Here is a 14,009-nt window from a genome sequence, read left to right as displayed (position 1 = left end):
GGACTCTGCCAGGTTGTCTGTCTGCCAGTTCTATGAGTTTCCTGGGTCAGCTCCTTAAGGGCCAGTGAAAGAGATTGACATCAGTCAGAGGGAAGTTGTCCATTTCTATCCCTTTTCTCACACTCTCTTATTCCAACTTGAGCTTCATGATTCTTCACTGTACCAGTGGTCCTCAAACTGTACTCCATGGGCCAGCATCAGCATCACCTAGGAACTTGATGGAAATGCAAATTTTCCGCCTCTCCGCGGGATCTGCTGATCATAACCTCTGGGGATGGGCCCGGCAATCTGCTTGTTACCCCAGGTGACTGTGATGCTTGCTCAGGTTTGAGAACCGCACTGCTCTAGGGCTCGGGGCTCATCTTGGACCATGTGCTCCAGGGTCCCCTCCAGTACCCTCTCCCCACCCAAGAAGAAGGAGGCATGACAGCAGAAGCTAGGGAACTCCAGAAGAGGTTGAACTTTTCTTAGGATGCTATGGGGTGGCGTGTGTTCTTCAACAACTGTAGGACCCTCAGGAACAGGTTGTGGACCTCCGCCCACAGCCCCGCCTCCCAGAACTAGAACCTCCTCCAGGTCGCAGGGCGCAGTCGCTGCCTCTGCACAAGGCCTTGCAGGAACAGAGACTCCTGACCTTCAAGAGAAGTGACAAATATCATTAATATGTTAGCTTTCATATTAGAAAAACCTGTCTCAGAGATCTGTACCCAGACAAATTGCTTCTAAACAGCCATGGTCTTTTATGTTCGCCTTTTTACATTTAGGATTTCCTGGACCTCGTGGGGAGAAGGGATTGCCTGGGTTTCCTGGGCTCCCTGGAAAAGATGGCTTGCCTGGGATGATTGGCAGTCCAGGCTTACCTGGTTCCAAGGGAGCCACTGGTGACATCTTTGGTGCTGAAAATGGTGCTCCGGGGGAGCAAGGCCTACAAGGATTAACAGGGGACAAAGGATTTCTTGGAGACTCTGGCCTTCCAGGACTCAAGGGTGAACCTTTTTGCCCCAATTATTTAACAGTCTACAGAAAGCCTTATATTAATTCGTATACTTCCATGAATACTTGCATGAATCTGGGGCGATGGTTTAATTAAGGGGTTAAAATGAAATATTTTATTCTGTCCCTCCCTTTTGTGAAATTTTCCTTAAATAGCCTGAGTCAACTTTACTGTCTTAGTAATTCCAAAAGTGACCATAACTAATAGTCAAATTTCTTGCAAAGACTGGGTTATGGCTGGGAATAGCAACAGGGCTGGAAGCTGAGAAGACAGTGGCACCTGGGATAAGTCCTGGAAGTTGGTTTGCTGACCCACTCACTGCTGTCTCTCCAGGCTGTGATCATTTGCCCTTCTCTTTTATCAGGTGTGCATGGGAAGCCTGGCTTACTAGGCCCCAAAGGTGAGCGGGGCAGCCCTGGGACACCAGGACAGGTGGGACAGCCAGGCACCCCAGGATCTAGTGGTCCATATGGCATCAAGGGCAAATCTGGGCTCCCAGGAGCACCAGGCTTCCCAGGGATCTCAGGTAGGTCCTTCAGAGGAAGAGTCCCACCTTGACAGACTTCAGCTAGGCCCTGGGCCCAGATGCCCTGGCGGGAGGGCAATAGCAGTAGTGGGACATGGTCAGAATTTAGAATGAGACTTGACTTTCCTAAGCTCTCAAGTTTCAAATCTCAAGTCACCTTTGCAGTACCAAGCAGAACAGATTGCTGCAGGTTAGCTTCCAAACTATTGCCACAAATCTTTCCCCTCCCCCCGCCTCCTCCATGGCCTCATGCCCAGTTTTCAGGTTTCAACTCTCCCGACCTCCCCAGTTAGAGAAGCCACCCTCATCGTTGAGGGAGTCTAGTCCATCTCCACTGCCTTCACTGGTGCTGTGGGCAGCCTGCTTTTGGTTGGGGAGAAGCTTGAGCAGAGTGTGACCACACTGGCAGCCTGCCTCTCAGGCGAGCGTGCCTCCAAGGACCCACGGCCAAGTGTCTTTTACTCAGCAGTGGGGCCTGACACTTGCTGCTTCCAGACTCGTGTTTGCAGCTTTGCCTTTTTCTCGCACCACCCTCCTCAACCCGCTTCGGTGACTGCACCATTCCCAACTGCCCCTTACTCCTGGCCTAGTGACTGAAGCTGAGTTATTTGCAGAGCCATTAATGTCCTTTCTATTCCCTTTGTCTCTCTGTGTTTCTGAGGTCTTCACATAGGCTGCCTCAGTGAGAAAACACAGCACACAAGCTCACAGACTAACACCCCCACTGGCTCTGCCACTCAGGAATGTATCTGATTATACACTATAACATGGCCTTGCTTACGAGGCCAGGGATCCCTGAGCTCCTGCTGTGGGGTTGGCTCCCATTGAATTTTTCCCTTGTTGTGGAGTTCCCGTCACAGCCTCCCATTTGAATCCTGGGGCTTGCAGCTACTTGATGCTTTTCAATCCATAGAAAGCCAAGTCAGCCATTCATTTGGGTCCTTGGGGACCTAAATACCTCTGTCGTCATTGATTTAATCCTTTCGTTTTTTAATTTCCTTGCTTTGTACCTGAACATTCCACTTTGGCAGCAGCTCAGGAGGTTAATCCCATTGACCAACTTTAAAGCGTGGTGAAAGACGTCTCAGAATACCTAGGAGACAAAATGGGCCTTGTGGGTTTCTACAGTACTTGGCACTAGGGGGTCTTTCAACCTTAATGCCAAGGAACTGGCTGACTTAACTGATTACTTGAGGGATTAAAAGGGCAGCCCTGTATCCAAGACTCCCTGGGAGGCTGAAACAACAGCTCAGCTTTAACCTCTACTTCACCGATTGGCTCAGGAAACAGCCATTGTGGCGTGATTCAGACTGGAAGTACCAGGAAACTGGAGCCTACTTGCCACCCTGGCTTCCTAGAGCTCCATTCAGGGGCTAAAGTGTAAACCACATTCGCAAAGGGACAAAAAGTTATAATCAGAAGGGGTTTGCTCTCCCTGCCAGCTACTGTGCCATGCTGGAAGTAATAGCCATTGGCGTGGCACTCTGGGTAGTAGATGCTAACGCTTCAGCCAACTAAGAACTCTGCCTGTTAGCAGTTTGCATGTGCTATTGTTAAAGGGCCATTTACAAAACCTAACAAGCCAAACCAATCAGAAGCTATGATGTAGGCAGTGGCCCAGATCTGGCCAGAGCCTCACTTGACAGCTGTCCTGTGTTCTTTTCTGTGCTGATTCAGGACATCCTGGAAAGAAAGGAACAAGAGGCAAGAAAGGTCCTCCTGGATCAATTGTAAAGAAAGGGCTGCCAGGGCTAAAAGGCCTTCCTGGAAATCCAGGCCTAGTAGGACTGAAAGGAAGCCCAGGCTCTCCAGGGGTCGCTGGGTTGCCAGCCCCCTCTGGACCCAAGGGTAAGTGAAGTGATCAGTGAAGTGACCAGTGGTTGCCAAAAAGGAGCATTTCAGCTGCGCAGCTTACTCCTTCCTCTCTGCCTAGGAACGGGAAATGGGGAGGGACTTGGACAGGGCTTTTTGTGTCAAGGTAGTTGGACAAGGCTAGTACTAAAGGGGGACCTCTGGTCAAGGTGAGTCACCCTCACTGCCTGCTGGGTGGAACACTAGGCTGAGTATCATGGTCAGCAAAGCCCTGGGCAGTACCAGCCACACTGGGTTTACTCATTTGCATAGTCCTACCATGGAGGCTGATAGCACTCACGTCCTATGATTGCCTTGATAGCCATTGGTAGTTGGGCAGGTGGTATCTCCATTTAAAACAAGGGAAAGTGAGTGGTTTAAGGTCACACAACTGGTTAGCAGCAGAACCAGGCTAAAGCTCATCTGCTTGCCTCCTGGCCCTAGGCTTTTTTTTTTTTTTCCTGTGTCACACATGAGCTATAACTTGGTGAATCATAAGGGAGGGGCCCAATTTTTTTTTTTTTTTTTTTGACAGAGTTTTGCTCTTTCAAGTGAAGTGGCACGATCTTGGCTCACTGCAACCTCTGCCGCCCAGGTTCAAGCAATTCTCCTGCCTCAGCCTCCCGAGTAGCTGGGATTATAGGCACCCGCCACCACGCCCAGCTAATTTTTGTATTTTTAGTAGAGATGGGGTTTTGCCACGTTGGCCAGGCTGGTCTCAAACTCCTGACCACAGGTGATCCACCCGCCTCAGCCTCCCAAAGTGCTAGGATTACAGTGTGACCCACTGTGCCCGGCCGAGAGGAGCCCACTTCTTTCCTTTGTATTTTGTAGTGTCATGTCTCTATTCAGGAAGGTAGTATAATATGTAATAAATAAGAGTTTGGTAATGACTAAGATTTTGGAATTAGAGAAACCTGGGTTTCAATTCCTTCTCTGCAACGTCCTTGCTGTGTGACTTTGGGCAAGTTACTCAACCTCCCTGAGCCTCCATTTCCTTGTATGTAAAATGGGAATAATAATAAAAGTTCTTGTTTTTCAACAGGAGAGAAGGGGTCTGTTGGATTCGTAGGTTTTCCAGGAATACCAGGTCTGCCTGGTATTCCTGGAACAAGAGGATTAAAGGGAATTCCAGGATCAACTGGAAAAATGGGACCATCTGGACGCGCTGGTACTCCTGGTGAAAAGGGTGAGCTGGGGAATTGAATTCTGGAACTGCTGCCCATGCTTTTCAATATATATATTTTGTTTGTTGACTTGGTTATTCCTGTGGTTTGTACCAAATCTATGTTAGATAATAAAATTTGGGGCTTCTGAATTAAGTCCTTTTAAACCAAAAGACTTAATCCCCTCTTAGTTAACACTGCTTGTTAGAGGCCATGTGTGCCTATTCCCAGAAGACCAGTGGAGGCAGGTTTTGAGGAGAGTCTAAAGTTGCTGATGGACTTGGGATTTGTAGAAGAGGACGTACACAGAAATGTGAAGTTGGGGGAATAGGGGTGGGGAATAAGATGGAAAGGCCCCAAAAGAGGGCTGTGGTGGTATGGGAAGAAATGTGAAAGGTCAGCCTTTGCCTAACCCTGCGTCTAAGCTCTCTTTCTCACACTGATCTCCATCCCTGCAGGAGACAGAGGCAATCCGGGGCCAGTCGGAATACCTAGTCCAAGAAGTCCATTGTCAAACCTTTGGCTCAGAGGAGACAAAGGCTCTCAAGGCTCAGCCGGATCCAATGGATTTCCTGGTCCAAGAGGTGCTGGGACAGGGGATGGATAGGAGAAATGCTCAAGAAAGCCTTCATAACCAAACTTGGCTTCCTTCTTGAGCAAAGGCCCTGAAGTACAGCCCCCCCATCCCCAACCTCAGAGCAGCAGTGTGGCTGGCAGCAAGGAGTCCAAGAAGGCTGCCTCCCCTGGGCCTGAAGGCTGCCTGGACTTTGAGACTGCCATTTGTTATTGCCACTGTAGAACTGAGGTTTTCAACCACAGGCAGTGGTACCCCTGGAGGAGCCTGAGCACTGTGCTGCTTTCCCAGTGTTGTAGCAGAAGCGACTCTGTCGATGCCCCATAAGACTGAAAGCATCTCTCCCCACTTCACCTTCACCTTTGAGCTAACTGCTCCCTGAGCCTGCACTTGGCCTGTGACCTGAGGCACCTGCATCTTGGCAAGCCGGGTTTCTCTTGCCCAGTGTCTTTTTCCAAGTCTTTTTATTTCTTTTATAGGTGACAAAGGAGAGGCTGGTCGACCGGGGCCACCAGGCCTGCCTGGAGTTCCTGGCCTCCCAGGCATTACCAAAGGAGTTAGTGGAAAGCCAGGGCCCCCTGGCTTCATGGGAATCCGGGGCTTACCTGGCCTGAAGGGGTCCTCTGGGATCACAGGTTTCCCAGGAATGCCAGGAGAAAGTGTAAGTGCGACCAGATCTTTGTCTTTATACTGGAAAAGGCCCCCCATCTCAGGGGGATATACCCCACTGCCCACCTCTCTGATCCCAGCTTACTTCTCAGCCCCTTCTCCCAGGACGTCCTCAGAAAGAGCTCTCTCCTTGAGTCTGACAGGTCTTCCCACCCTTTCCTGAACATCTCCTCCTCTGTTCTTTTGTTCACATCTCCCTGACTTGGCAGAGCCTTCTCTTGCCTTTACAATTATCCAATATCTGCCTGCCCTTCAGTCCCCAGCCCAGGCACCGTCTCCTCCAGGAGTCCCTGAGCTCCCACCGTGCTGCTACTCTATACTTATCACTGCTGACATCAATTCTAGTTGCTTCTGTGTGGGTCTGACTTCCTCAATGAGATTGTTACGACATGCTTTTTTCTCTGCACCCCACTGCCAGCATTTCATGTTGAGCCTGGCACATTGTAAGAATTCGTAAAAACTTCTTGATGTTTTGCTAGAAAGGTCTTTGAAGCTCCACAAGATGCAACGACTAGCAAAGAATCAAGTCCAGCTTATCTGGGCTCTTACAAGGCAAGGTGGAAGAGGTGGCTTAGCAATGAGACCAACCTGGATTTGAACCTCAGCTCCACTGCTCATTAGCTCTGTGATCTTGTGCACACTGTTTACCTTACCCAAACCTCACTTTCCTCATCTGTAAAAACTGGGAATAATATTTAAATAGCCTTCAGACAGTAGGGAGGGGTAAGTGACATGACACATGTAAAGCTCTTAACATTGTGTCTGGCACATAGCCGGCTCTGCGTAAATAGCAGCTGTATCAAATGGTCTCAGTGAATTGAATCACAGAACACCTGGGCTCCTTGCAGGCAAAGTCTCTGAACTTCAGAAGTGTCAGCCCATCTGATGGAGAGAACATTGTGCACGCGCGCGCGCACACACACACACACACACACCTGAAGCAATTGAAAATAAATAGTTCTAGACTGGATAGTCCTGACTACTTACATTCTAGGGGGATGAAAACAAAGTGGGAATGCATTCTAGGAGAAGTCCCAACATGAACAGAGGCTCAGAATTAGAAGATATGGCAATGTGCCTGATGAAGCTGGGCAAGGAAGCAGCCACAATGGAGGGGTGTCCTCGGTAGTGGTCCAGTGCACACAGTGACCCAGCCCAGTACTCAGCCTCCTGCCCAAAGCACTAAGTGGCATAAATCTTTACTGGATACTGGGTACATCTCAAAATGAACCAAAACCATAGCAGATATCAAGAAAAGAACTTTGCTGATGGCAGCTGACATAGCCACTTCCCAGACTCAGATACTGTATTGGACATTAGCCAGTGAAGGCAGCTTTTCCTCTGAAAATGGTAACATTTGCCCAAATTCGGACTCCAGCACCTGCACACATACCACCTGCTACCTGGTGGCAGAAAGACCTTGTGTTCCTTGCGGAACCCGTGGCAGAGGGCTAACCCTGCAGGGTGAAGCGAAACTTCTTCCTGTGCATAATGGCCTGTCATCTTCTGCATTTTCTAAGAGACTCGCTAGAATGGCCACACTGTGACTTCCTAAGATTCCCATTTTTGATAAGCAGTGGGATCGAATCCTTCCCCTACAAACCCTAAGTATGTGCTCTGCCCTTTGTTCATCACCTTCCCGTTTGCAGGACGTAACATCCCCACTTCCAGCCCACAGTCCACCCTTGCCACAGAATACATGATGGACATCTCTCTGTCAGTGGCTCAGTGAGGGGTGAGGGAGTAAGAGGGTGGGCAGCCCTGAGCTCTGGGCAGAAATGACGATTCCCATATTGCTTTGAAGGGTTCACAAGGTATCAGAGGGTCGCCTGGACTCCCAGGAGCATCTGGTCTCCCAGGCCTGAAAGGTAAGGAGCATTTTTTTTTTCTTTTAATGTGTTCTTCTAGAGCAAGGTAGATCTCTAGCAGGCCCAAGGGTATCTCCTTTTTTTTTTTTTCTTTTTTAGGCAGAGTCTCGCTCTGTCACCTAGTGTCACCTAGGCTGGAGTGCGGTGGCGCAATCTCAGCTCACAGCAACCTCTGCCTCCCAGGCTCAAGCGATTCTCCTGTCTCAGCTTCCCGAGTAGCTGGGATTACAGGCATTCGCCACCACGCCCGGCTAATTTTTGTATTTTTGGTAGAGATGGGTTTCACCATGTTGGTCTGGCTGGTCTCAAACTTCTGACCTCGTGGTCTGCCCACCTCAGCCTCCCAAAGTGCTGGGATTACAGGCATGAGCCACTGCACCTGGCCAGCCCAAGGGTCTCTTGTGAGGGGTGGTGGAGAGTCTGCGTTTAGGGGAAAGTGAATTAATTTACATTTTCTCTTTGGCCAAACCCCTTTTGCAGTCCTTGTTCCTCACAGACAATGCAACAAACAGTGGTACTTACCAAGATCTCTCTCTGTGGCTTTCATGGATCCAAGGAAAAGGCTGTCCTTTGGCTTTCTGGTTTTGCCCATCTGCTTTCCAGACTTAGCAGCGAGGAGAACCTCGGCTCCAGTCTCTTCCCCTGATAAACCACCAGCCCACTAGGCAGGAAAATTTCCCATTCTTGCTGGCATCACTGTTCCATTCTGGTGATGTCTGAGGGCCCTGCCTACCATCTTCTCTGCCCATACTGAGCCTAGTGATGTGTTTCCCAATGGAGATACGCTGTATGTAGCAGCATTTCATGCCAGCAGTCTGGTAGCAGCATCCCAGCTCCTGGATGGTGGTTCATCACTTTTTACCCAATAGATAATTTTGTCAAGGAGCTCCTCTGGCTACACTGAATATGAAAAAAAAAATTGTGTTCAAAAGATCTCAGTGGTGCAAAATGAGCTATAGCTTCTCCTGGGCATTTAAACAATGTATTGGAATCCTCAGGAGACAACGGCCAGACAGTTGAAATTTCCGGTAGCCCAGGACCCAAGGGACAGCCTGGTGAATCTGGTTTTAAAGGTAAGGTTGCTATATTTTTGTCTTGTTTGCCTCACAGACGCCACAAAACTGAGGATTAGAAGGAATTCTGGAGGTCAACCCCAAGTTCTGCAACTTCTGTCCAGTGCAGAAAATTTCCTATCTATCAATTCCCCAAGCAAATCAGCCTACTCTTCCTTCAAGACTCATAGACTGGCAAAGACCTTTGGGATAATGGCCTACATCCCCTTAGTTTAGAAGCTGTTATCTAAACCGCCCTTCTTGAACATTTCCACTCATTGCTCCCACTTCTGAAGGGATACTTATAACAAATTTACTTGCTTCTCAATTGTAAGGCACCTTTCTAATGTGAAAACAGCCGCCACTATCTTTTTTAGAGTTTCTTCATTGGGTCTAGCTCCTTCAGCAATTCAGAATCGACTCTTTCCCGTGGAGGAATACACTGCTAGAAATATGGCCTAATCACTCAGCATTTTTCTTGGTTTTTTAGGTACAAAAGGAAAAGATGGACTAATAGGCAATATAGGCTTCCCTGGAAACAAAGGTGAAGATGGAAAAGTTGGTGTTTCTGGAGATGTTGGCCTTCCTGGAGCTCCAGGTACCATGCCACGTGATAACCTTATTCTGAAAGAGTTTGGATTAGCTTCAAGCCATGCCCCGTTCTGAACCTCTGCCTTGTTTTCACATTTAGGATTTCCAGGAGTTGCCGGCATGAGAGGAGAACCAGGACTTCCAGGTTCTTCTGGTCATCAAGGGGCAATTGGGCCCCTAGGATCCCCCGGATTAATAGGACCCAAAGGTATGTGTATTTGGGAGCAGGCAGTGGGGAAAAGTCTTTCCCTCAATGAAGGACACCAACTACTTTATCTTAGAAGATACTAGCTAGGGTTAAGCCATGCCTGCAGAAGTTATTGGACATGAGGAATCATGGGAAAGGAAGATGAAGAGTAATGAAGGCAGGCAAGCATGAGTGGGAAGAGAAGAATATGGGATCCATGAAGAGAAGAGCTAGCAGGGAAGGCAATTGTCCTGGCATGTGTAGCCTTTCCCTGACTTAGAGATTGGGCAGTGAGTTTCTGGAACCAGTCTCTGGGAGCTGACAACTCAAGGTCTTGACATTGCTACTCTGAGTTCTTCTTCAAGATACCTAATGAGCTGCCATCTTACTCCTAAAGCTGTATTGGTCTCTGATAAGAGTCATGAGGACCTATGGTGTAGGATACAGGTTGGGAGTGTTTCCTTCTCCCTTAGGGCATTAAGTAAATACCTCAAAAAAGACCAGGACTTTAAAATAAGGACCTCGCAATGCCTTTGGGGGCAGGTAGCTACCTCTTGCTGATGCTTCATGATTCAGAGTTGCTGGAGCCATTTTTGACATTCTCTCCCCTCAGGCTTCCCTGGATTTCCTGGTTTACATGGACTGAATGGGCTTCCGGGCACCAAGGGTACCCATGGCACTCCAGGTTAGGAAGACCCTCAGGGTGAAGAGGAGGGCATCAGCTCTTCCAGAAACCTGGCAAGGGCTGGCCATGAATTCTCAACTGTGGTGTATCCCATATCCTTGGACTCATAGCTCTCCTTATCAACCTCCAATTTGAGGTCCCTTGATATGGAGAAGAAAGAGGACGGGGTTTTTTCTTCTATTCAAATTAACTTTCTTTCTTGTTACTTCAGTACTCTGCCTCTGGTGTCTGTCAGTCAGGCTTCTCAGGCCACAGGCGAGTGAGCTAGGCAGGAAGGCCTCACCTCCACTGAGGTCTGCCCCCTACCCCTGCATCTCCTCCTAGGACCTAGTATCACCGGTGTGCCCGGGCCTGCTGGTCTCCCTGGACCCAAAGGAGAAAAAGGATATCCAGGAATTGGCATCGGAGCTCCAGGGAAGCCGGGCCTGAGAGGGCAAAAAGGTGATCGAGGTGAGTCCAAGTCAGGCCTTGTAGAGGCTGAGTGAGGCATTGCTGGGAGAGTCAGATTTAGGGTACAGCAGGGCCATGTGGCTCACAGGGTTGGGCTGTGAGTGTCTTCGCATCTCTGGGAGTCTCACAACCCAGTGGGAATGACTGCTGAGAAAGAGAGGATAGGCTGTGCTTAGCATTTTCCAGTGAAGACTGTCAGGGTACAGTTCACCGAGTCCATTTTGGCCTCCAGATTCTCTTCTGCTCCTCCTTACTCACCTCAAGCCTCTCTGGCATGCTTGGTCAGAGCTTGGAATTATTGGTCCTGAGGGACAGGGCTTGTCCATTTAGTGAGAGGTTGGCTGGCATTTCCTCAGTGTCCAGTGTGGATGGCACTCCCAGGGCCCTGGGAAGACAGTGTGGCTGTTGGAAGGATCCCAAGACTAAGATGATACGAGTCTCCACAGGACAGAACCACAGCATACCCTCAACTAGAATTTGTTGGGTTTACTAGAAAGCAGGTTCTACCCTAATCTCGGCCCCTGACTCATCACATGGCCTGAAGTCCCTTTCTGAGTCTCCCTTTCCCCACCTCTCAAAAAGTAAGAATGACTTGTGTTCTTCAACTTTTCCTCAGGAAAGTTCCAAAAACCCGTGTACATTCCACTCCATGTTAACCAGGAAATGAATTCACCATAGCATCATGGTTAAGAGTATGGGCTCTGAAACCAGACTAGCTGGGTTCAAATTCAAGCTATACCTCTCACTAGCTATATGACTTTAAACAAGGAAGTTACTTGTTCCTCAATCCCAAATGAGCCCTTAGTTTTCCTTTTCTATAAAATGAACATTATAACAGAACCTACCTCATAGGTTTTTTGAGGAATCAATGAGGAGCGAGGTAAGATATACAAAAGCTCAGTGCCTGGCACATAGTATATACTTAAGAATATTATTGTACGTTACCTGGGGAAATCATATTTGCAAAATTTCCTGTTTCTCTTTGCTCTGGGGCTTGAGGTCTCACTGCATTTTGTTTATGTGCATGTTTGTGTACTGTGTGTATGTTTCCCAGGGACTATATTCATATATTAATTCATTTCCTGCTGCATTTTAAATTGATGCATCTGCTGTTTCTATGTGTCTTCTTCCCTTTGATCTGGACCAAACTGTTCTTTTCTGAAAGCCAGCAGCTTCTCCAGAGGAAGGGCTCAAAGCAAGGTCCAAGCCTGCCCAGAGACTGTCTTCTTTCATAGGATATAGGGAAGAGGGGACTGGATAAAAGCACAGGGACATTTTCTTTTGTTTTCAAATCTTGATGGTCATTAGATTATTCATTTTCTTTAGCTATCTGAGATAATAAAATCACAATTACGCATGTAGTAAACAGCACAGGTCAAGAAGGACACATTTCAGCAACGTAGCACTAAGCAAAAAACAAACATGTCACAGAGGAATACATTTGGTATGATTCCATCAATAAATGTTCAAAAATAAGCAAAACCAACCAATACATTGTTTAGAGATATACATGGTCAAATTGAAGAAAAAGGAAGAGGATGATGAACAAAATTGTGGAGTGATTGCCTCTGAGAGGGAGGGAAGGAAGAGGGTGGAGGGCACACAAGGAAATTCAAAACAAGTGACATCTTCTTAAGTTGAGTGGTTGAAACACAAGTGTTCATTGTATCTGAATTATTCTTTGCATATTATAAATATTATGTCATATCTTCTCAATATCTAATTAAAACAATTTCTTTAAAAAGAATACAAGAAATATCATACCATCCCCCCCCCACAGGAACCTATCTTTGATTTGACAATGGCAGTCAGTGCAATATGATGATTTACTCCTAAGAAAACATCATAGAGTGGTTGGGTGCAGTGACTCATGCCTGTAATCCTAGCACTTTGGGAGGCCATGGCAGGCACATTGCTTGAGCCCAGGAGTTGGAGACCAGCCTGGGTAACATGGTGAAACCCTGTTTCTACAAAAAATACAAAAATTAGCAGGGCATAGTGGTGTGCGCCTGTAATCCCAGCTACTCGGGGGCTGAGGTGGGAGGATTGCTTGAGCCTGGGAGGTTGAGGCTGCAGTGAGCCCTGACCACATCACTGCACACCAGCCTGGGCAACAGAGCAAGACCCTATCTCAAACAAACTAACCAATAAAAAAACTTCATAGAGCAATCCCTCTCATTACAGTACTGTTATCTAAATAACTTTCAATGATACTATTTGTTTTCATATTTGCACTAAATATGTAGAGGCTGCATTGATATATTTTGTTTTTTCAAGGCTTTGAAACTGGACTGAGTTGGAAAAATGGGATGTTTTGCATTTTCATCTGCTCATTTAAAGTGTTTTATTGTTAAAGAAATGCATGAGCTTTTTGCAATACTTGAAGTCAGTAGTGCCTTTATTTCAGGTTTAATAACACATAAGTATAATTATAAAATCAAGAAACAGGTAAAGGGAGAAAGAGTCTGCAAAAACTGCCATGGGAACTTTTATAATTTGTGTACTGCCCACCACTGCCTACTCTATTACACTTGTTTATTAGTTTTGCATAATTTCAGTTTATGTATATAAGTTATATATATATGCTTTATATGTATATATACATAATATATGTGTAGAGCTGTATTTTCAGAAAAAAAGTATACAATATGTCTTTCTTTTCAGATTTTTACCCTGGGGATAAAGAAAAATATTTCAAAGGTTCGCCAAACCAGAAGTAACAATGCCATGAGTACCACTACGTGGCTTAGCTACTAGTTTTATTTTTGTGGGTTTTTTTTTTTTCTGGACCTAAGAGACCTAGAGAGACTTTTCTCAAAATTTGTTTTTTCTTTGTCTAAATTTCAAGATTCAATTAATTAATGAGCTATTTAAAAACACCCAAATCTACCATCACTTTTATAAATTTTCATGGATTTACCTTAATAGGAGAAATTCAGCATATTTTTGCATTTTTCTTGTCACAAGAGATAAAATTCGATATTAACATTTTTGGATTTTCTTGTCGCAAACAAAAATTAAGAATCTCAACCACCAGAACAGTTTATCAACCAGTTTGAATCCATTTATCTTCATTTGAATATCTTCTAGAATATCCCAAAGTAATAAATATATATCTTCCATGCTACATGTATAATATCAACACCTACATTTGTGTTTTCCCATCAAGATTCCCATCTATGTATTTGATATGTGAACATTAAATAAATCTTCTGTGATCAGATGAAAGTTTTGGTTTTGAACATATTACAATAGAAATAGTTCCACAAACAGAAAACATGTAAAGCAGTATTAAAATTAGAGCAAATGAGTATTCTGTATCTATTGTAATAAGGGATTATTCTCTTTGGCCAAAAAGGGAGGAGGGATTTAGTACAGAGACATTTGTTCCATAGG

At 46.4% G+C, this 14,009-nt stretch overlaps 1 protein-coding gene across 2 annotated transcripts in view; it reads left to right on the top strand.

Annotated features, from left to right (window-relative positions):
- The window catches only part of COL4A6 (collagen type IV alpha 6 chain), a 279,142-nt gene that overhangs the window by 252,481 nt on the left and 12,652 nt on the right, over positions 1-14,009 (top strand). For both annotated transcript variants that reach the window (XM_055267727.2, XM_055267726.2), the window contains 12 exons: positions 765-986; positions 1,359-1,520; positions 3,198-3,368; positions 4,417-4,560; positions 4,996-5,121; positions 5,591-5,772; positions 7,585-7,648; positions 8,647-8,721; positions 9,191-9,298; positions 9,392-9,499; positions 10,092-10,163; positions 10,488-10,613. In XM_055267727.2, the coding sequence (XP_055123702.1) occupies positions 765-986; positions 1,359-1,520; positions 3,198-3,368; positions 4,417-4,560; positions 4,996-5,121; positions 5,591-5,772; positions 7,585-7,648; positions 8,647-8,721; positions 9,191-9,298; positions 9,392-9,499; positions 10,092-10,163; positions 10,488-10,613 (1,560 nt within the window). The remainder of the gene's footprint in view (positions 1-764; positions 987-1,358; positions 1,521-3,197; positions 3,369-4,416; positions 4,561-4,995; positions 5,122-5,590; positions 5,773-7,584; positions 7,649-8,646; positions 8,722-9,190; positions 9,299-9,391; positions 9,500-10,091; positions 10,164-10,487; positions 10,614-14,009) is intronic.

This window comes from Symphalangus syndactylus, chromosome X (genome assembly GCF_028878055.3).
Source record: "Symphalangus syndactylus isolate Jambi chromosome X, NHGRI_mSymSyn1-v2.1_pri, whole genome shotgun sequence".
Lineage (NCBI taxonomy): Eukaryota > Metazoa > Chordata > Mammalia > Primates > Hylobatidae > Symphalangus > Symphalangus syndactylus.
This window is presented reverse-complemented; position numbering and strand designations above follow the sequence as displayed.